Raw genomic sequence first — 22,422 nt, forward strand, 5'->3', positions numbered from 1 at the left:
ACCATCCTGGCCACAAGCTGCCTTCCAGGATTGCTTTTTGCCAGAACATGTGTTTCTAAGAACCCAGGCATGCTCAAAGCCACATCCTGGGTATGCCCTAATCCCCACCTCTCCCCTCCCCCGATTCTTCCTCCTTCTCTGGTTAGGTGGCAGATGGAGGATTTGGAAGACACCACAACATCAAGGCAGTCTATTAACCAGATGGCAGGGGAACTCGGAGAGGAGGTGCCAGGTCTCTGCCGAGAAGGGGATTAGCTAGTGTTGTACCAGCGCTTCTTGGAGGCTGCTTGAGAGTGAGGGGCTTGGGGATTAGCATTAATAGGGGACACAAGCAGAGCCCAGGAAAGCTGGATTGTATGAAAACCTGCCAGAGCTCCAGTCTCTAGCACTCCTTCCGACATGGAGAGAAAGCTACCAGGTTCACGTGGAGAGCACCAGAAAGCTCGCGAGCGACTGTCTGGACCTAGCCAGATTGTGCTTTGGGGCACTGGAAAGGGGAAATGAAACATTTGTTTGCAGTGAGTCTCCATGGAAACTTGCACAGTGGCAAACGCTCAAAGCAAGAGGTTGAAATGCAACAGCGTACTTTCTTGGATATCTTTTCCAACACCAGCACTGGAGCCTGCAAAGCTCAGCCTCGCCTCGCTAAGATTCCCCACGATTACTGCAGAGTAATTGCAGATTGAAACTCTCTCAGAACTATCCTGAGTTTCTTTCTTTATAAGATGTCTTAGCAAGTTTTGTGTAAATTTGAGAGGCTAATCCCCTACACCCACACACGAAATACAGGTATTCCTATACAGACTATACTGAAATATAAATATATTATTGGCCAAACTTCTGCTCTTGTTAATACTGGTGCAAACTGCCTTCAACAGGGTAAACAAGAGCAGAATTTGGACCATATGAAAAAAAATCCCTCGGAAGAACAGTAAGTAGACGATCAGACAGACACACACTATTTCCCCATGTTTATTCCCCCCCCCCCCAATACACCCCCTCGCTGTTCGTCAGACGTTCTTGTCAACTGCTGGAAATGGCCCACCTTGATTATCACTACAAAAGGGGCCCCCCTGCCCTTCCTGCTGGTAATAGCTCACCTTACCTGATCACTCTCCTTACAGTGTGTATGGTAATACCCATTGTTTCATGTTCTCTGTGTATATAAATCTCCCCACTGTATTTTCCACTGAATGCATCCGATGAAGTGGGCTGTAGCTCATGAAAGCTTGTGCTCTAATAAATTTGTTAGTCTCTAAGGTGCCACAAGTCCTCCTGTTCTTTTTACTATCAGGAGAGACAGATACTTGAGATGATCAAATATGATTCATGGGTGAATTTTGCCATTGTTCATTGTTAATTAATTCAAATAATTTTTCACTGCATTCAGTACCCTCTGGCAGATACACACATTACTGTGATGGACAGATTGACTTGAAGGTAGCCATGAAGGGACTTTGCTACTGTAGTTGCTTTTAGGTGGAAGGCACTCAGGTATTGTAGTGATCTATAACAGACAGACAAATTCAAGGATTTACAAATACCAGGGAAAACTAGAGAGATTGAGGCCAGAATGTATCTATGTTATTTTACTAATTTCTGATGTTACTGTGACACATTTGAGGTCTGATCATCTGCTCTGTTGCACTGATGTAGCATCATAGAAGTGAATGGAGTTACATGGGCATAAATGCAACATGCATACATGCAACTGAGCCGAGAATAAGGCCCTTTTGCTTTCAGGATGGGACTTTTAGAAGTGCCTAAGTGACTTCAGAGCACACGTAACATTGAAAGTCAGTGGAACCTGTGCTCCACAATCACTTCGAGCCTTAGGATGGTTTTTCAAACGTGCCTGTTAGATCTATGCTCTGCACCTGGTCTGAGCAGAGACCTACCATTCTGGTATCTGTTATGAAAAGCTTAAAAGTCTGTGTTGACCCCCGTATACCCTGCCTCCCACTGAGCTACTGGGGATAGCAAGGAGGCAATTCTCCCTCCAACCTGGTTCTCTGTTTGTTCCCACTGCTGTAATTCCGCTAAAACCAGCATAAGTGGGAGTAGAATCTGATCCATCCATTAATGCAATTGCAGGCCAGCTCACAGTGGAGATGCAAATTTTATGCCAGCTTCAGTGCAATGGACTCTGAGATGTATAGAATAGAATGGTCAATGGACCAAAGCACAATGCCGAGGCCAGCCAGCTCCATATAATTGTCTCTGAGAAGAGCTATAGATCATAAAGGGGGCAAGATGCCAAAACATTAGGCCGCGGCAGGGTCTTGTTTTAACAGAGTTCAGGTCGTAAAGTTTTCCTTTCATTCTCCAAAGGAAATGAAAAGCCTGCGGTAGCATCGCATGTCTCTTACCTCAGACGTTGGCTCCACTTCAATTTGAAGCAATGGATTTCCTTCAAGGCTGTTAAAAACAAAACAAGTTAATATGACACCACGTGCAAGGAACGTTCCCTACGTTCTGTGCCCCGACACTGCACAGCAGCCCCAGGACATGGCCGTAAGCTCCAGCTTCCCTCCAGCTCAGCCTCTCGCAAGACAAAAGAAAACAGCGTGCAGGAATCTCGGGCTTTCTACATGCCTTGCTGACATGCTAATTTCAGAGACAGATCTGAACGGGCCCCTCTCCTACCCCTGTCCCAATTACCACCACCCCCCGCCCTCCAGTTAAGAAAGTTCCAACCCCAGTTCTGTGGCTTGAACCCATCACCAATTAATATAACAAAAGGGGCTGAGAACCAAAGGATGCCCCTGTCCTAGGAAGGCAGGAAAGTGCATAGTTCTCTCTAGCACATGTACTGGGAGATGAAGACACAGGTGAGCCCATCTCTTTGGCATAAGAGAAAAGAGGAATTTTTTTTTTGACTGTCATAATTTTAGAACTTCTGGGTCACCAAAAAGGGAGGATTGTAGAGACTTCCTATACAGCTTGGATACTAGCTCTCCATTGCACCTGGTAAGCAGGGCTTGGAAACAGAGATCGCCTTTACAGTGCTGGACGTAATTATGATGTCACTATGGTGCCTCGGATAGGCTGCGAGTCTGACATCCTTAATGATGTTTGCTCCGTAGGGCCCTGGTCTTGCAAAGGCCAGCCTATACTCACGGGAGTAGCCCACAGAGCTACCAGAACCACTGAGGCGAGTAAAGGTCCTCACACACGTTACTGCTTGCAGGACTGGAGCACGTAAGAGTCCCAGGTGCTGCCAACTAACTATTAAGCCATATCCTGTGGTCCTTGGTGAGGTTTTACTCTGTCCTTACACCAGGGAACTCCTGTTGACTTGAGGGAGTTTGCCTGAAGAAGGACAGACCAAAACACTGATTAGGAGCCTTGGGGTCTTGCCCAGGAACAGTATTGTATGAGACTGGAAGCCCTTTGGGGCAGGGGGTGGTATTTTTGTTCTGTGTTTGGACGGCACCTAGTGCACTGGGATCGTGGTGCATGCCTAGGTTACTACCACAGTGTCAGTAGCAATAAATAAGGATTCACAGTAAGGAATTCACAAAGCAGTATTAGCAGTAACAGTGTGGATCGTTGGTAGTACTAAAGGATGACAGTACTGAAAGTAGATACAACGGAGATGGTTGGTGAGAGCAGGAAAGCAAGGGCTTGGTTAGCCTAGCCCAGGCCCCATGGGCATTCACATGCCATAGCCCTGCCTGTCCTCCTTAGTGTAACTGCTATTAGAGTATCAGAGACCATGAAAATATTTGTTTCTGCAAACCGCTGTTATGCACTGCTTGGTTTAAGCTGAATTATATGCAGCTGCTGATTCAATCTTACACTTGTATGTTACTGTCAGGCCTTGTCTACACTGGCAAGTTTCTGCGCCGTAAAGCAGCTTCCTGCAGTGTAACTCCCAAGGTGTGCACACTGCCAAGCCACTTAGCGCGCAGAAATGGAGCAGCTGCAGCGCTGTAAAAACACCACCCCGACGAGAGGCTTAGAGCTTTCTGCACCCTGGTCGATTACAGTGCTGCAACTGGCCTCCGGGAGGTGTCCCACAATGCCTGTTCTCGCCTCTCTCATCATCGGTTTGAACTCTACTGCCCTGCCCTCAAGTGACCAATCGTCATCCCCATCCCTTAAATTCCTTGGGAATTTTGAACGTTCCCTTCCTGTTTCCTCGATGATGCATGCAGTGGTCTCAGCGCATCTTTCCTGATGACCATGCCTGCTCCACACACCAGGCGATCCCCTGCTTGGAGCAATGCCGAGCTGCTGGACCTCATCAGCATTTGTGGAGAGGAGGCTGTCCAGTCCCAGCTGCGCTCCAGCCGTAGGAATGATGATACCTACGGACAGATTTCACGATGCAGGACAGAAAGGGGCCATGACAGGGACACACTGCAACGTAGGGTCAAAGTGAAGGAGCTGAAGAGCGCGGGAGGCAAACCGCCGCTCCGGTGCTGCGACCACAAGCTGCCGGTTCTACAGAGAGCTGCACGCAATACTCGGTGGCGACCCCTGCTCCACTGCGAATGTTCCCTGTGGATACTTCGGTGGCTCGCGTGCCAGTCGAGAGTGGACCGAGCCAGGAGGAGAAACCTTGAACAAGGATGGGGAGGGGGACCCAAAGGCAGAGGATGACTCAGAGGTCAGAGATTCATGCAGCCAGGAGCTCTTCTCTACCCCAGAGGAGGCTAGCCAGTCCCTGCCGTCAGAGCTTGGAGAAGCGCAAACAGGAGAGGAGGGCCCTGGTAAGTGGCTTCGACTTTGGGAATCGCTGAAGCGAGTTGTCAGGGGCAGGAGGGTTGCAGAAAGCAGGCTTGTGTCTGGATGATGGATGTACCACCACATGCCTAGTCTGAGCGGTGGAACAGGGTGTGGATTGACTCCCTCACGTCACGGGAATCTGCCTCAGAGATCTCCAGGAAACTCTCGCTGAGATACTGGGCAAGCCGCTGCCGCAGGTTCTTTAGCAGAGCTGCTTTGTTTCTTGCCCCATGAAGGGTAACTTTCCCTCACCACTCTGCCATCACTAGGAGGGGGGACCATCGCTGCACACAGGCAAGCCGCATAAGGGCCAGGGCAGAAGCCGCAGTCCTGGAGAAGACCCTCCCTTGATTCCGTGCTCACCCTCAGCAACGAGATAGCTTCCATAATGAACACAGCCTGTGGAAAATGTGGGGACAGTAATGATTATAAAGCCCCGCACACACGGTGCCGGCTCTCCAAGAGCCACGTGCCCAGTGAACAGTACGGTCCTGGAACACTGATTTCCCCTGCGGTTACTCACCATTTTGGGGGTCTTATGGCTCACGTGTGCTTGCCTGGGGTCAGCCAGTTAGTGACAGGTGTGTGAATAGTGGCTGTGTTTTAAATCAGTGGTCTGTGTGCTGCAAACAATACGGCTTCTGTAAAATGTTGCATTTTGGCTTCTCAGATATGACCTTGGGAGCCCAGCCTCCCTCTTTGTTATCACTGGGCAGAATTAGAAAGCGGCCACGAAGAACTAATGAGGACTTTCTGTGTGATGTCATGATGCACTTCGCGGCCAAAAAACAAGAATTGAAGGAGTGGCGGGACAGCGAGAAGAGGGACCGAAAGGAGAACGCAGCATGCCAGAATGAAGCCACAGAGCGGCTCTTAAACGTTAAGGAGCGCCAAGGGGACATGCTCCAGGCACTACAAGCACTGCAAACCGAGCAGCTCCGCGCCCGCCCTCCCCTGCAGCCGCTGTCGCAAAACTTTCCCATGTGCCCCCCAGACACCGCCAACACACTCCTATCAACCTCCTGGCTCCACTCTGTACCTGTTGCATTCTGCTCCTGCCCCATCGGAGTCCAGCCCTGCAGACTCCCAGGACCCGCTGCACTCAACACCCGTCCCCCTGCACTTTAGCAGTTTAGCAGTTTATCCACTGCACTGTACTCCAAAGGACAAGGTTGGATAGGATACCTGGACATACACAAATCTTTAACCATCCCGGACCCTCCCTTCCTCCATCCCCCTCAGTGCTGATGTGTATTTTTTGTTTGTCCTACTCCTCCGGTTGCTGTTTTTTAATAAAATAATTGTGTTGGTTTGAAAGCAATCTTTATTCCATTCATTGAAAGCAAGCAGAGCCCTGCAAAACAACAGGCAATATTCTTACACCTTCATAGTGCATCATCTGCACCAATCACAATCACCTCCTAGCATTACAAGCACTGCACTCCCGAGCACAGCAACAAATATTAGTGGCTTTCCGCTTCAAATTGCTGCCTCACGACATCCCTGATCCTTATGGCCCTATGCTGCACCCCTCTAATAGCCCTGGTCTCTGGCTGTTCAAATTCAGCTTCCAGGTGCTGAGCTTCAGTGGTTCAGCCCTCAGTGAAGCTTTCACACTTTCCTTCACAAATATTATGGAGCATACGGCACATGGCTATAAGCATCAGAGTATTGTCATTGACCAGGTCCAGATTCCCATATAGGCAGCACCAGCGGGACTTTAAACAGCCAAAAGCACACTCAACAATCATTCTGCACTTGCCCTGCCTGTTGTTGAACCACCCCTTGCTGGTGTCAAGGTGCCCCGTGTATGGCTTCATTAAGGGGCAGGCAGGGTCTCCCAGGATCACAATGGGCATTTTGACTTCCCCTACAGTGATATTCTGGTCTGTGAAGAAAGTCCCTGCTGGCAGCTTCCTGAACAGACCAGCGTTCCAAAAGATGCACCTTTCCGGACCAGCCTGCGTTAAAGTCCGTGAAACGCCCACGGTGATCCACAAGTGCCTGGAGAACCATTGAGAAATATCCCTTCCAATTAATGTACTTAGTGGCTAGGTGGTCTGATGCCAGAATTGGAATATGCATGCCATCATCGCCTCTCTGCAGTTAGGGAAGCCCATTTGTGCAAAGCCATCCACAATGTCACACACATTGCCCAGGGTCATAGACTCATAGACTTTAAGGTCAGAAGGGACCATTATGATAGTCTAGTCTTACCTCCTGCACAACACAGGCCAAAGAATCTCATCCACCCACTCCTGTAACGAGCCTCTGACCTATGTCTGAGCTACTGAAGTCCTCAAATCGTGGTTTAAAGACTTTGAGGTGCAGAGAATCCTCCAGCAAGTGACCCGGGCCCCACGCTGCAGAGGAAGGCAAAAAAGTCCCAGGGCCTCTGCCAATCTGCCCTGCAGGAAAGTTCCTTCCCGACCCCAAATATGGTGATCACTAAACCCTGAGCCCGTGGGCAAAACTCACCCGCCAGAGACCAAGGAAAGAATTCTCTGTAACAACTCAGGTCCCACCAGATCTGACATCCCATCACAGGCCTTCGAGCATATCTACCGCTAATAGTCAAAGATCAATTAATTGCCAAAATTAGGCTATCCCATCATATCATCACTTCCATAAACTTATCAAGCTTAGTCTTGAAGCCAGATATGTCTTTTTCCCCCACTGCTTCCCTTGGAAGCCTGTTCCAGAACTTCACTCCTCTGATGGTTAAAAACCTTAGTCTAATTTCAAGTCTAAACTTCCTGATGGCCAGTTTATAGCCATTTGTTCTTGTGTCCACATTGGCACTGAGCTTAAATAATTCTTCTCCCTCCGTGGTATTTATCCCTCTGATATATTTATAGAGAGCAATCATATCTCCCCTCAGCCTTCTTTTGGTTAGGCTAAACAAGCCGAGCTCTTTGAGTCTCCTTTCATAAGTCAGGTTTTCCATTCCTCGGATCATCCTAGTAACCCTTCTCTGTACCTATTCCAGTTTGAATTCATCTTTCTTAAACATGGGAGACCAGAACTGTGCACAATATTCCAGATGAGGTCTCACCAGTGCCTTGTATAAGAGTAGTAACACCTCCTTATTACTGGAAATATCTCGCCTGTTGCATCCAAAGACCGCATTAGCTTTTTTCACGGCCATATCACATTGGCAGCTCCTAGTCATCCTGTTATCAACCAATACTCTGAGGTCCTTCTCCTCCTCTGTTACTTCCAAGTGATGCATCCCCAGGTTATAACAAAAATTCTTATTAATCACGGTCTTTCAGAGTAGGATGAGATTAATGGCCTTGCACACTTCCGTCAACACGAGTCCAACAGTTGACTTTCCCCACTCCGAACTGGATAGCGACCGATCGGTAGCAGTCTGGAGTAGCCAGCTTCCACAGTGCAATCGCCATGTGCTTCTCCAATGGCAGGTCAGCTCTCACTCTCATGTCCTTGTACCACAGGGCTGGGGCGAGCTCAAACACACAGTCCCATGAATGTGGCTTTCCTCATTTGAAAGTTCTGCAGCCACTGCTCGTCATCCCAGACGTGCATCACGATGTGATCCCACCGCTCAGTGCTGGTTTCCTGAGCCCAACAGCGGCGTTCCACTGTGGTCAGCGCCTCTGCAAATGCCACAAGCAATCTCGTGTCATACCTACTGCACGTGGGGAGATCAATGTAGCACTCCTCTTGCCTTTGTGGTTTAAGGAATAACTCCACTGCCACTCGTCATGTGTTTGTGAGAGCGGGCAGCATATTGGTCAACAGCACAGGATCCATGCCTGCAGACCGAACAGGCAGAGCACGCAGTACACAAACCATTGAAAGATGGCACCAAATGTGGATGGAAGCACAGGGATTGCTGGGATGCGAAGCAATGCATCACGGGGCATTGGGATAGGACCCAGGATGCCCCGTGACCCCCTTCACCTTCCCACAACTCTTAGCGGCAGAAGAGAAAGAGATGCTCTGGGGGATAGCTGCCCAGAGTGCACCACTCCGAATACTGCTGCAAGTGTGAACATGCTATTGCCCAGGCAGCTGACAGCGTGACCACACAACAGCGGTGTCCCTTCAGCGCTCTCTGATCGGCGCTGTAACTGCCAGGGCTGTAACTCTGCCAGCGTAGACATACTCTCCGTTAAATCCCCCAGGTCCCTCTATCACAGACCGCTGAATCAGTTTACTTCCAGTGAAGAGACTGCTTTGCGTCCTCTCTGCACACTCTAGTCTTTGGTCAGTCCTTCTGGCTCCAACTTTAGGTATTTTACATTTCTGGAGGCTACTTCTCATTTATACCTAGACTATTTTGCCAGAGCAGAGTAAAGGGGTCTTAAGTGTCAACGAGAATCGGGTCTCAAGTGTTGAATGTGCTGGGGAAACCTTTCAGAGGAAAATTTTAAGACAAGAACTGACCACCCTGTCATGTGCCAATGTAAATTTAGAGTTACTCCACTGGCATCAATGGAGTTATAGTTGCACAGAACCAGTATAAATGAGAGGAGAGTCCTGAGAGTTTAACTGGCAGAAAACGGTAGCAAATACCAGCCTAACACACAACCATATTGTTCTATCTGTTACACCTGCCGTACAGCCAGGTAAGCCAGTTTCCGCACCTGGCTTTTAACAATACCAGTAATAATATACCACGTATTTCTAATAGTGCATCGATTCCAGCCGGCTTTCCACATCGATTCAGTGCTTCTCAACTACTCTGGCGGTAAATCCAGAGCAACATCCCTGATGCCAATGCACTTACTTCAGAGTTTCATTGGTGTAAGTGAGATCAGAATCTGGCCCAAAGCTTTATAATTTCTCCACACTCCTGAGCTTACTTTACTACAACATACCTCTGATGTGAATGTATTTATTTATGGACCAGAAGGCAGGAGTGACAGCTGTACAACCCACCTCACGAGGTCTAAATAGGCTTGAAGGAAGCAAGGGGAATTTGGGTGTAAGATCTCCATCTTTCTCCTGCATTGGCTTGAGTTGCAAAGTGGACTTTAACCTCTACTTTGACTCAGACACAGGCTATCAAATAACCATCCTGGCATTATTTGCCAGGCCACCACCAGCTCTGCCTGGGTCATTCAGATGGCCTCACTTGGACACAGAAGAAATTCTTTAGCCCCCCCAACAGAAAAGTGTGGGCAATCCTGATAGAAACTACATTTCTGTTTGGGCTGAGATCTTATCTGCTAAATTTCTGAGTTACATAATCCCCGAAAACTGGAGTTTATAAAAAGGAATGGCAACAGCTCCTGAAATTTAACAGCGCTGCTGGATGCTGCTAATGCAACCCTGATCAGATTTGCCAGGAAGATCTTACGGAACACTGAGCTAAACAGGGAAAGCAGCCACAAGTAAAAGCAAAAACAAAGGCCACTGGGGACAGCTTTTCCTAGCTGCCAATTATATACCAAGTTTCAGGAGCTGTTTAGACACCTAATGCAAACTTTAGGGATCTTAACAAATATTATTGGTGGAGCTGGGCGTGCTGCTTTTATTAAGGTTATCCAATGCTTCCTGTTTTCAATTGCATAGAATTTTTCCAAACTTTAACTGTGTGGCTGAAGTGGATCACTTGATGACTACCCGTTCTGTTCATTCCCTCTGAAGCACCTGGCGTTAGTCACTATCGGAAGACAGGATACTGGGCTAGATGGACCTTTGGTCTGACCCACTATGCCTTTCTTATGAAGTTTTCCATGATAGGCGTCTGCTTCGGAGAGTTTGTTTATTTAATTTCAGACAAAACGGTATAGCCGTTTCTGAGAACGAGGCTAGGGGAAAAAAGAATTGCACCCTTTTCTTTGAACAGCTCTCACGTCCTTGTGCTTTGAAATAGGAGTTTGAAATCTGGCAGGAGGCTGGCCTGGCCTTTGTGTCAAGAATGTGCCTTTTGCCATCTCTGCAAAAATACACCCTGATTTGGCCAAATTATAAGCCCTTGGAAAACTGTTAGTTTGCACATGCTCAGGAGAGACTTCTTAGATTTTTAGCCCCTCAAATCTTTGAGGATCCCATCCTCACTGAGCATGCTCAAGTCTCTCACAGCTCCTAGTGCTGACCAGACTGCGCATCCCCACAGACCAACTGAACACGCTCCATCCCAGGGCTACAGGGGCGAAGCCCGACTTTCCCTGTAATTGCTGCTCCAGGCTGGGCACTGGAACAGATTGCAGGCAACCCCCTGCCGGCCCCCAGGCAGTGTGGTGGAGGAAGCTGCCTGATTCGAATGCAGAGGGAACAAAAGCCAGACCATGGGAGGGACAGGAGTAAATTACAAGGTGAGACTGGACTGGACGGGCAAGGAGACTGGGAGCCAGGATGGAAGGGGAGGCTGGGACTGCGTACTCCATGTGCCTCTTTAGCTCAATCTTCACATCTTAGCGCTGTTAATCCACAGGCAACTGACAGAGCTCCTGTCCCCAGTGTGATCATTCTGACCATTCCCCTGGAATACTGGTCCTAGTCGGACAGCAGGATCCATCGGCACAGGTCTGCCTATCAAAATAAACAGGTTTGCCGCTTCCATGAATGACCTTTGCACAAAGCAAGCAGGCAGCTGTCAGTCACACAACCAGTGAAGGGGCTTGTGTCCCTAGCAGGTGTCCAAAAGCAAGGGTGCAAGGGAGTGAAGACCACGAAGTGAAGAGGAAGTAAAAAGACAAGGCAAGAGACCCACTTACATTGGATTAGAATTCACTGGGTGAAGGATAACTTGAGGTGCTCGGGTAGGTGTCTCAGGCACAACATCTGAAAACAAAGGAGAGCAGAGTGTGAAAACAGAGAGGGAGACATGCTGTAGGTAGAGCAGAGCTGCCCTGAGTTTAGTTTCCAAGTTAGAAAGTTTGTTGGCAGGGCGACAACCATTATTTCCTGGGGTTTCCCCAAGTCCCTGGCCCACAATCTCTTCTCACTCCCCGAGGTGGCATCACACCTGCGTAAGAGAGAGGAGAATCAAGCCCAGTCTCTCTACTTCTCTCTTCTATCCCATCTCAGAGCTGCACCCAAACCAAGGCCAAGCTGACATCGGGGGATAGCTCAGTGGTTTGAGCATTGGCCTGCTAAACCCAGGGTTGTGAGTTCAATCCTTGAGGGGGCCATTTGGGATCTGGGGCAAAGATTGGGGATGGGTCCTGCTTTGAGCAGGGGGTTGGACGAGATGGCCTCCTGAGGTCCCTTCCCACCCTGATAGTCTATGATTCTATGACATCAGCACTGCCTCAGCAGCGACACCTCCAATCCGTCAACCAACCAACCAGCAGGAGGAAGAACTGCCTCTGAGAGGGGAAGGCCCAGCCAGCGACAGGAGACCAGGATTCAGGGAAGAGGGAGAAGGAGAAAAGGAAGTTCTGTTTCAAAGTGAGTCAGGTGAAGGCAGGGGAAGGGCCCTGGAGAGGGCGGGGAAAGCGGAGAAGGATGGCAGGGGAGGAGAAAGGGAAGAGAGGTTGTCGCGAAAGAGAAACTATGGGATGAAGTGGCGACATCCTGGCTCCCACTGAGCGCGGCCTATAGGCCCACTTTCCCACAGCACTGCACCTGCTGGACATCTGGGCAAAGCAGGGATAAAAAGCTACTACGTCAGGGTGCTCCACATCCCTCAGCACTTTGCACTTCCTTGCACAAGCACCCGGGACTCCACAAGGAACAAAGCAGTGGAGAATCAGGCCACTTCTGGGTTTGACAGAGGCAGTTGGTGTTAGACTGGTAGGGAGACCCCCTGGAGGATGGACAAAAGACCTTGAGAGACTCTACTAGTTCCTCTGGACCTTATAGTCAGTAAAGAAGGCCAATGAGGAGCTTCTCCGGCTGGCACTGGCTGCCTTGGTTTAATGTGAAGTTCACCCTTCACGGTCACACCCAGAGGAAGCAGATGCTTCCACAGCTACTTCTTGCCCTTGGCAAGCTTCTCCTTGCATCCTGCGGCTGACCCGCCCCTCCCTCCCACGCCATGGCTTACAGCCATGTGTGCTGAACGTCACATCGATGTTCTTCTCTAGGCTCAATAGCTCAGCTGACAGTCACAAAAAACAAACCTGCCTAGGGATGGATTTAGCCATCAAACAACTACCTGTTTCTTACCCTCACGGCTTCCCAAACCTCCTGCCACCTGCCCTCAATCAGGGCAGGGGAAAACCCTCCAAACAGGGCTTCCCGCCCGTTCCTTTTCCTCATCTAATACTACATTTCTCCTCCCCACAGAAAACCCTAGCCCTGAGGACTGCCTCAGAAGAGACCGGCCCACTTGAAAAACACTGCAAACTCTTGGGTGAATTTACTCGCTGTAGGGTGAAACTCACCCCTGTGCAGAAAGCCAGCACAAGGCACAGGTGCCATTCACCCCCACACCACCATATTCTGAGAGTCTTAAGCAGACCCTCTGCACAGGGTATGAATTTCACCCTCAGTAATTTAGTCAAATCATCCTCATATTATTCATTTCTAGAAGGAACACACCCAAAACCCCTCCCCACCCTTTAAGTCCCAGCTGATTACGTTACGGCAATTGATTATGATCACTTTGAAATGACTTACCTGGGAAAATGAACTGCTGTTTGTACTTGTAGTAGTGGGAAGCTTGCAATGGAGAAAGGAAGAAGTTAAAAAAGTGAGCAACGTCAGGGCAACACAGCACAATTGGAAGGGTGGCATCTGTAAACCTCTATGTCCTGTATCACAGAGCATCCAGCTTCTGCTGGACCGGGGAGGAAGAGACCAGAATTGGGCATCTGATCCCACTGTCCCACATGGCAGCGCAGGGCATGGACTTGCCGTCAGTTAAATCTCTCACAAACATGCCCCAGTTCCTTTGTGTCTGTTAGTTAGGGTAGGTCTATGCTTCCAAATTTACATATGGAAATGTAAATTTCAGCTTGAGGAGACATAACCGCGCTAGCTCTAAATTGAGCTAACGTGCTAAAAATAGAATGTAGGGGGTAGCTGCCCCAAATGCATACCTAGCATCTTAGACAGGTGTGAACTCGGGTGACTAGCCCTTCCAGTCACTCATGCTCCTGCGGCTATACTCTATTTTTAGCATGCTAACTCGATCAGAGCTAGCGTGGGTATGTCTCCTCGAGGTGGAATTCACACCTCCAACTTGAAGTGCAGACATGCCCTTAGACTGTAAGCTCCTCAGGGCAGGGACTGCGTATTTTATACCTTGTGCAAATGCCAAGTCTGTGGACGGCACGTCAATAACAACAGCCACGACACAACTAGGTCACCAGGCCAGCATCTGGCTGCTTTACGTGACATAGATATGTTTAGGAGCCATGTTATCTAACAAAATTCAACTCCCTCATTCTACAGTCTTCAGTACGTAGCTTAGCAGTTATGCAGCACTTTGCTGCTGAGATTTCCAAAGCCACCTGAGGGATTTGGCCACCCAATTGAAAGCCAATGGGATTTGGGCACTTAAGTCCTTTGGTTTCCTTTGAAATTTCTAGACTACACATCTAAGGCACCAGGCACCCATTAAGCAATCGATTAACTAATGAACACTGCCCAAGAGAGGTACAGCTGGTAACTCGAGGGCAGTTAACAATCAAGGATGGCTCTTAAAAGGTGTGGGGAACAGAACGACCTTTGATATTATTGCTTCTTACCAGCCCGTCCTCTCTCTTCCCGGTCAGCGCCATCGCAGCCCAGTAGCTGGGCCGATACAGCTCACTGCCCAGGAAGCGAGTGGCTCTACTTTTAGAAATGTGTTCACCACAGTCATCCCCATAGCGCACCCCCTCCCCACGTACAGCTACACTGACACATTGATCAAAATCAGCCCAACCAGTCTCAACCCCATATACCCAACTCCCACACAAGCCCCTCAGGCGGCCACATGAGAAAACAGATGAGCTTACGGTCTGTCTATGCTGAGTTGGGAGGTGGGATTACAGTGTGTGTAGACACATCCAAGCTGGCTTGGATCTAGCTAGCTCAGGTAACATTAGCAGTAGTCACAGCAGCACGGGCAGACACACAAGCTGGCCTCCCCCTCTTCAGGACCCTGGGTATGTACTGGCTTCACCCCTATTGTTCTTCAAGCTACATCAAAGTCAGCTTGGGTATGTCTACACCTCTGACTGAAGTTTAGACATAGCCTAGAGGCCTCGGTCTCTACCAGGACCATGGGGGAGGTGAATTCTAGCCAAAGACCCTTCTCTGAAAATGCCTTGCTCTCATCCCTTAAGTGATCAGTCTCGGGATTGTTGTCAACAGCCTCCCAGGTGGTCTCAGCTGTCCCAGTGGCAGTCAGAGAAGGGGGCATCTCTCAGGTAGCAATACAACTGCATACGGCTTTCTAGATCAACAGGGAAGGAAGTGGCAGCTAACCAGACAGCTTCTAGGGGGACACAGGTGAATTCAGTTCTAGGTCTTCCTGACAGTCTTCATAATCTAAATCTGAGATACTCAAGCACCCCCACCCCTTTCACTCTGTCCCTATGGATGGGTGTGATGGGCAAGCGGTCCTTGCTCTCCATCCCAAGGTACCCAACTGGATCAGGCCTGGGAAGGACCTTCTCAGTTCTGAGTCACCTCAGACTGTAGAAGCCGCTCTGCAAGCAGATGGCTGCCTGCAAGACCCACTACCAAGCCTTTCTATGCAGGTTATTTCACATCAGAAATTTTTTCCTGTCCCTGTCTCCCTCCAGCTCCTCCTTTCTGGGACTCTCTGCCTTCGCCCACTTTACTGGATTTGCCCAAAGCAGCAGACTGTCCAGCCCATTTGGAACCATTTTGTTTAAATATAGATGTTCAGTCTGCGTACTATAGTAAATGGTATAGCATCCCAGCAGTACATGATGGCCACTATATAACAGAATATATGCACTGAAACTTTGCACATCAGCTCCAAGGCACACAAAACACAGAAAAAAGGTAACTGAACACACAGGCAAAGACCAGGGCAGCCCTCTTTCCTCCAGCACAGAGGGGCACTTTGACGATCAGAAGGAAGGCAGTTGGTTGGTGTTTTGTACGGTGAGAAAGGAAGCATTTGATACTTCACAAACTGAAGTCTTCTCCTCAGTTCTAGGAGAGGGCAAGAGTGGACAGGTGCAACTCCATGGGATTCCTACAGTCCACGGTGCACCTTCTTCCCCACTCATGCAGGAGTCAGTGCACTCAGCCTTGGCTCCAGCTTCACGAAAAGCAGATACCTTCAATTCAGATCATGGGGGAGTGCTTCTCAACAAACAAAGGGCCTGATCCTACCCAAAAAGTGCAGATGGGACTGCTCCTCACACTGCTGGTTTGGGGGTAGAGATGATCACACCTCATGTGACAATGAACCAAGGATGCAGAACAGAGGGCCCCTTTTCCTTGTGATTTTTACATCTCAGGTAGATGTTGAAAGCCAGAAGGCTGGAGCCATGTGCTCTTAAACAGCTGAGAAATGCAATTATGTACTAAAAATGCCTGGTCTCAGCCCTAGTCTACACTACAGAGTTAGGTTGACACAAGGCAGCTTACGTCGACCTAACTCTGTAAGCGGCTACACTAAAATGTCTCTCTTGCCGACGTAACTCGCCCTCTGCGCCGACTTAATAACTCCACCTCTGCAAGAGGCACAGCGCTTAGGTCGATGTAGTTGGGTTGATGCAGTGTCAGCGTAGACACGACACTGCTTATATCGACCGTTGTTGCCTTTCAGAAGCCGTCCTACAATGCCCCACACGGACAGCTACATTGGTGCAAGTGCTCCTGGTGAGGACACTCACTGCCGACACAAGGAGCATAGTGTGGACATGGCAAAGTGATTTAATTACTGCGGTGGCTGTATGTCGATGTAACTTACGTCGACTTAATTTTGTAGTGTAGACTTGCCCTCAGTCACTGCACTTACATTAAAACACCACTCCAAAAGTAAGTTCCCCCCCCACTCCACCCGCTCCCCAGAAGCTAGCCAGGGCCATGAAAACCCAGTCTAGGGTGCAATATCAGGATGGTGCAAGAGGCTGAACTGAGACATGGCTGACCTGGCAGGGGAAAATGGAGGCTTTTCAGAGGCAGAAACCAAACTGAGGTCCCCGGGCAATGGAAAATCTGGCTGTGGTTGTGGGAATGGGACGGGTGTCACAGCAGCGCACACAACCACCCACCCGAAGCCCCCTGGCACTGTCCAGACACTAAGCTGGAGCAGAGCACCTGGGAGCTGCACTGATGGGGCACATCGAGGCTTCTTGGGAGCCTGGGCTGAAACTTAAAGCTGCTTCTGCATTGCAGAACTGCAGCAGAATCACCTGCCTTCTCCCGGGCACGAATCCCAGCCCCACACCAAGCTGTTTCCATAGGGTCTGTGGGGTGCAGCACAGTTGAATCAAGTCCATATGGCAGAAGAGTCACTTTTTCCACCACCAAAACACAGTTACCTCTGGAATCGCTGATGCAGCTTTACACAATAGCTACGGGGTGGCAGTGAAGAACATTGGATTCCATTAAAGCAATGGGGGATACTCAGGGAACCCAAATATAAATATACAGAGGAGTTTGGCCAAGACATCAGAACGGACCCCTGTGTTATTGTGAAGAGCACCGTGGACTCTTTAAAGACCGCAAGGGACAGCGACTTAAGCCACGGTGGAGCTGTACCTAGCTCTGCTCCAGCTGAACCCATTTACCCTCAGCTGAATTTGACCCATGGGGCCAGATGCACAGTTGGTGTAAATCCGCAGCATTCAACTGAAGCCAATACAGCTATGCTGATTTACACCAGCTAAGGATCTGGCTCAGCATCTCCTGATTAACTCCTGAGACCACAGTTTACAGTGTGACAGGAACGACTCTCCCCTGAGCTGAGATCAAAGTGGACACCTCTTGGATTCCCGGGGAGAAATAGCTACATTTCAAACCTCCTAACCCTGTATAAAGCTTCTGAAGAAAGCTGAAATTCTTGAGACTAGCATCTTGACAGCAGTGGGACGCACTGCTCGGGTCTAGCCCTAGCACAGAGATGAAAAAGCATCCCAAGCACTGCTCGGTGTCGTTTCACTCAGCGCAGGGCTGCTAACGAAACGTGTTAAGAAAGCATCCCTCGCTCTGAGTTGCCACACAGGTAACAGCTTCAGGAGTTTGATCTTTCCTGACTTGGTCTCTCTGCTCCTTGCCGGGGAAGCGAGGATGGACTGCCTTGGCGACTGGCAATCCAGAGTTTACTCCGTGTAAATGCCAATTTGTCTAATTAACTCATTGGAATGAACGCGCATGATTCCGTGGAGATGACTCACGTTATGGGCATCTGGGCCACCACTGCAAGCAGATGGCTCGAACGGCCACATGCCTCCAACAAGAAGCTGCTGGCACTGATTTTATATATATATTTCCATTTTAAACAAAATTCATCATCATTAAAAACAAATACAATTGAAAACACAGGTGTGGAAATCTCTCCCTCAGGCAGACAGTGTGGACGGGGCTCTCACATCTCCCAGGAGAAGGAGGGGACTATGCCAGTGCAAAATTATCCCGTCCCACACTTGTCAGAGAACGAGAAGAGCTTTGCCTCGATAATACTGCAGATCAAGGCTGCAGCAGAATCTGTTCTGGGCAGCGCTTTGAGGATCTTAGTCCCTCTGGGCTCCGGTGGGGAGAAGGAGCTGTCAGTGGAGAAGAGCAGAAGCTAAAAATGGGATCGTTAATGAAACCTCAACCTCCCGTGCTCCTCTTGGACACTGGGTCTGCTTAGACAGTCGCACTGGGAAGCCAGGTAGGCTGAGCAAGCTGACTCGGGAGGAAGGAGAGGAGACAATGAGATGAGTGAGTGGGGTACCCAGGCCATCGGGGCTCCTTCATTAGCCCGAGTTGTATCGCTTTGGAATATCCTATGCCCACTCCACAAAACCTCTCCTGAGAACCAGGCACATCCGAGTTGGGGCACAGGGCAAGTTGGTAAATTCCCACTAAATTCCTGATTCAAACTACAACACGTAGGTGCTTTTAAAACCTCTCAGTCACTACAGTTGCTAGCAGTTACCTGTGAAATTAATTACCGGATGTAATAATACCAAATAGCATGTATCTGCTGCTTTGCATCCACAGACCTCAAAATACTTCACAAAGGTGGAGTCAGTATCATTATTCCTATGTTACAGATGGGGGAACTAAGGCATGGAAGCCCAATGACTCACCCAAGTTGACACAGCAAGTCAGTGGCAGAGCCGGGAGTAGAACCCTGCCCAACATCCTAGCCACTGTGCCACGGCAAATGCACCCCGGCGACTGCAATGGCAGTCCTAAACGGCAGGGAACCTTGGTGGTTTCTTAGTGGCCAGCACTGAGCCAGGAGGGACATTTCAAAGCTTGCCCCTGCCTGCCTCCTCCCATGCATTAGGATTTAATTAAGGGCGGCGCAGGACTCAACATGATGCAAGAGTCTGCATTTATCCTACCCCCAAAAGGAGCCTTTGTCCAAAGCATAAAGCCACAGGCCAGGTCAGCCCAAACAGCTGCCTCTGCTCATGGGAGGCCAAGGAATGGCACAGCCAGGACTGTGGCAAACCTGTACTGTGATGCACGGTGCCACTCCATGAAGAAACCTTGCACAGCCCCTGCCTGGTGCTGGATCCCACAGCGTGGACTTAAGTCATTAAGCAGCGTCTAGAGATAGGACTCGTTGTGTATGTTCTGCCTATTATCGTTCAGCCAAGACGTGAACCAGAGCCTCTGCACTGCTCTGGATTTCCTCAACCAGAAGTCGCTGTTTACGCGTCTTGTACCTGGCCTTGGCCAGTGGCTTTGGTTGGTTGCTTTCAGGAGGCTGTGTGGTCAAGATTGAGCTGGGGCTAGAGCGAAATCCCAGCTCTGCCAGTGGTTTGTGATGTGACCCCAGCTGGTTGCTCAGCATCCCTGCCCGAGTTTCCCCATTTGTGCAATAGGGATAAGCGGGACGTACTGTATCTATCACACAGGAGAGTTAGGAGACTTCGTTCACCTACTCATTAAACTTCCCACATGTGCATTTTTTTTAAATGTTGAACAAACTTCCCAATGACTTGGGGCGAAAGAGGAGCTGCTAACGGGCCTGTATGTAGCTCAGAAGCATTGACTTACCTGTTTTAGATCAGGGAAATATCTTACAGAGAGTGCACTGTGCAGTTACTAGATACAAAAAAAAAAAAAAACGCCACCCAATACCGCACATTGTCCAAAGCACTAGCTGTTCCTTCCCAAGCAACTCTCAACAAGGCCTTCAATGCTTCAAGTGCTTCCTTGCAGCACTTCCCATAGCTTCATTGTTGCCCTCAATTGTCCATTCTGACTTTCTAATAGAACGACAATTTCATGTGAATTTCCGGCAAGGCTACAGATTGTCTGCAAAGGAGGCAGCTCGAAAGCTTAGGGACGGCAGACCTCAGTTGCTGCTGGCAAGCTCCCCCATTTGGCAAAGTCTGGTACCTCTCTGGTGAGCATTACTCATTCTCATCTCAATCCCCCTCACCCCATCTCTCAGCCTTTCCAGGCGATTCAAGGAGATGAGGGACAGGATCAAACGTAGCCAAGCAGAAAGGTGTAAGATCTGGTTTCTTTAGGACAACTGTACCCAATTGTTTCCCTCCTGGGACTCCATGTTACCTTGCTCCCATAAAGGTAATGAGGACAGGTATGACCCCTCATGGCCTGATGGTGACCCTCAAGCTGAGAACCCATGCCACAAAATAAAATCACCAGTGTGGCTCAGAAGCCATTGGCCACGATGCTGGACCACTGGTCTAATTCAAGCCCTGGCTGACAGTAGGTGAAAGTGGTGACCGGCGGGTGGCTGTTTAGAGGCCTTCAACAAGAAAATGGGTGTTGATCCTGGTTAATGGTTTTCTATGACACAGGAACTACCAGGAACAAACGGGCACTAATTGGCAGCATCACCAGAATGGGCGAATACTGCCAGGGCCATGAAGAGTGGACTGCCCGCCAAGAGAATGAATGGGCCGGGAGTGAATTCCTGCTCCTAGAGGTGGTGCTTCTCTCGAAGGTTGAAATGGGCCAGTCAGTGGGGATTCAGTGATTTGCCCTTTTCAGGAGGCAGCCAGCTTGTGCACCAGAACCCAGACCTTCATTTAGGACATACCTCACCCTTATGGCTGTGAAGTCGAGCTTCAGAACATGAATGGAATGGAACCAATACAGCCTAGAGCAATAGCTCAGAAAGGGGGAACTGTCCCTGTCCATTTTAACATGCTACTAGCTCTGGACTCTAATGATGGCAACGGACGTGTCAACACTGCTCACGTGCAAAAGAAAGGGAAGGAGCCATCGTGTTATTAAAGATCAGCCGTGTCATCCCATTGGCATATCAAATGGGGGAAGCTGGTTTGGGGGGGATACCGCTAATCCCCACCCCCGTTCAACCCCCATCCTTCTATGGGGCAGAGGAGAGGCTGGTTGAGAAAGCCAGTCTTCCCTCTGACCACGCTCTGCAAATCATGGCGTTCAGCTGAGGGTGTCACCCTTCCCTCAGGAGCCGTTCACCAGAGCGGAGTGCATGCAAAGCCACCGACTGCAGAGCCAGCGAATTTCAAAGAAACCCAGGAGCGGGCATTGCACTTGGACAAGATGAGTCAGGTTTTAAGGCCAGAAAGCACTGCTGAGATTATCTAGTCTGACCTCCTACGTTACACAGGCCAGAGGACCTCTCCCAGTCACTCCTGCCTCAAAGCCCATGACTTCCAGCTGAGCTAGAGCATCTTTTCTAGAAAGACACCCAGACTGGATTTAAAAACTGGAAGTAATGGAGAAGCCCTCATGTCCCTTGATCAGTTGTTCCAGTGGTGAATTACTCTCACTGTAAATTCCCCCCACGATCCCCTTATTTCTAGCCTGGATTTGTCTAGCTTCCACTTCCAGCCATTGGATCTAGTTATGTTTTTTGCTAGATTACAGAGCCCTCTGCTCTCGGACATCTCTTCCCCTTGTAGATGGGGATCAAGTCACCTCTTTAACCTTCTCTTGGACAAACAGATGGAGCTTTGTCAATCACTCCCTATCAGGCAAATTTTCCAGACCTTGAATCAGTCCTGAAGCTCTTTTCTGAACCCTTTACAAGTTTTTCAACATCCTGTTTGCACCCCAGAAGTGGACCCAGCATTCCACAATGGTAATAGGGCAAAAGCTTGGCTCCCTGCCCTGAGGATGTATTCAGGCAAGATCCCTGCCAAACCTTGGGAATGGACTCCGCCATGGACGAGGGACTCAGCACGTTCCGTGTGACTGATTGAGAACTGCCTTTGTTACAGAGCGATTTATTCCAAGCCCCTGACGGTGCCGCCTGGGGGGGGGAGGGGGAGGGGCAGCCTGCACGCAGCGAGGTACCTGGCAAGTTGAACTGCTTCTGCTGCCGCGTGCACTGCGGGGAGGGGTGGAGGGGAGATGGCGGCGTCGCGCTGGGCGGTAACGGTGGGGCCGGCGAGGAGGGGGTGGAGGATGTCGTTGAGGAGGGGTTGCTGCTGGAATCTGGCTGATAGGGCACCGGAATATGGTCCTGCAGGAACAAGGAGGGCAGGGGAAGAGGAAGAAGGAAAAACAAACACAGGCCTATGAGAGCGGTGCAGACAGACCGACTTCACCACGCGCCGTCACCAGAGCAGTTTCCAAGTCGCCGTTTGGTTGGGGCTTTCGGAGCAGGAGCAGCATGGGGCTGCAGCAAAAACACTGCCACCCAGTCTGTCCTGTACCGGCTTTGCCACTCCA

At 49.7% G+C, this 22,422-nt stretch overlaps 1 protein-coding gene across 3 annotated transcripts in view; it reads right to left on the minus strand.

Annotated features, from left to right (window-relative positions):
- KSR2 (kinase suppressor of ras 2) overlaps positions 1–22,422 on the minus strand; it is a 283,459-nt gene that overhangs the window by 84,987 nt on the left and 176,050 nt on the right. For all 3 annotated transcript variants that reach the window (XM_073312611.2, XM_078848923.1, XM_073312610.1), the window contains 4 exons: positions 22,045–22,213; positions 13,276–13,317; positions 11,427–11,493; positions 2,370–2,418 (listed from right to left, as the gene is read on the minus strand). In XM_073312611.2, coding sequence (XP_073168712.1) covers positions 2,370–2,418; positions 11,427–11,493; positions 13,276–13,317; positions 22,045–22,213 — 327 coding nt within the window. The remainder of the gene's footprint in view (positions 1–2,369; positions 2,419–11,426; positions 11,494–13,275; positions 13,318–22,044; positions 22,214–22,422) is intronic.

The sequence above is a fragment of the Lepidochelys kempii genome, chromosome 15, assembly GCF_965140285.1.
Source record: "Lepidochelys kempii isolate rLepKem1 chromosome 15, rLepKem1.hap1, whole genome shotgun sequence".
NCBI lineage: Eukaryota > Metazoa > Chordata > Testudines > Cheloniidae > Lepidochelys > Lepidochelys kempii.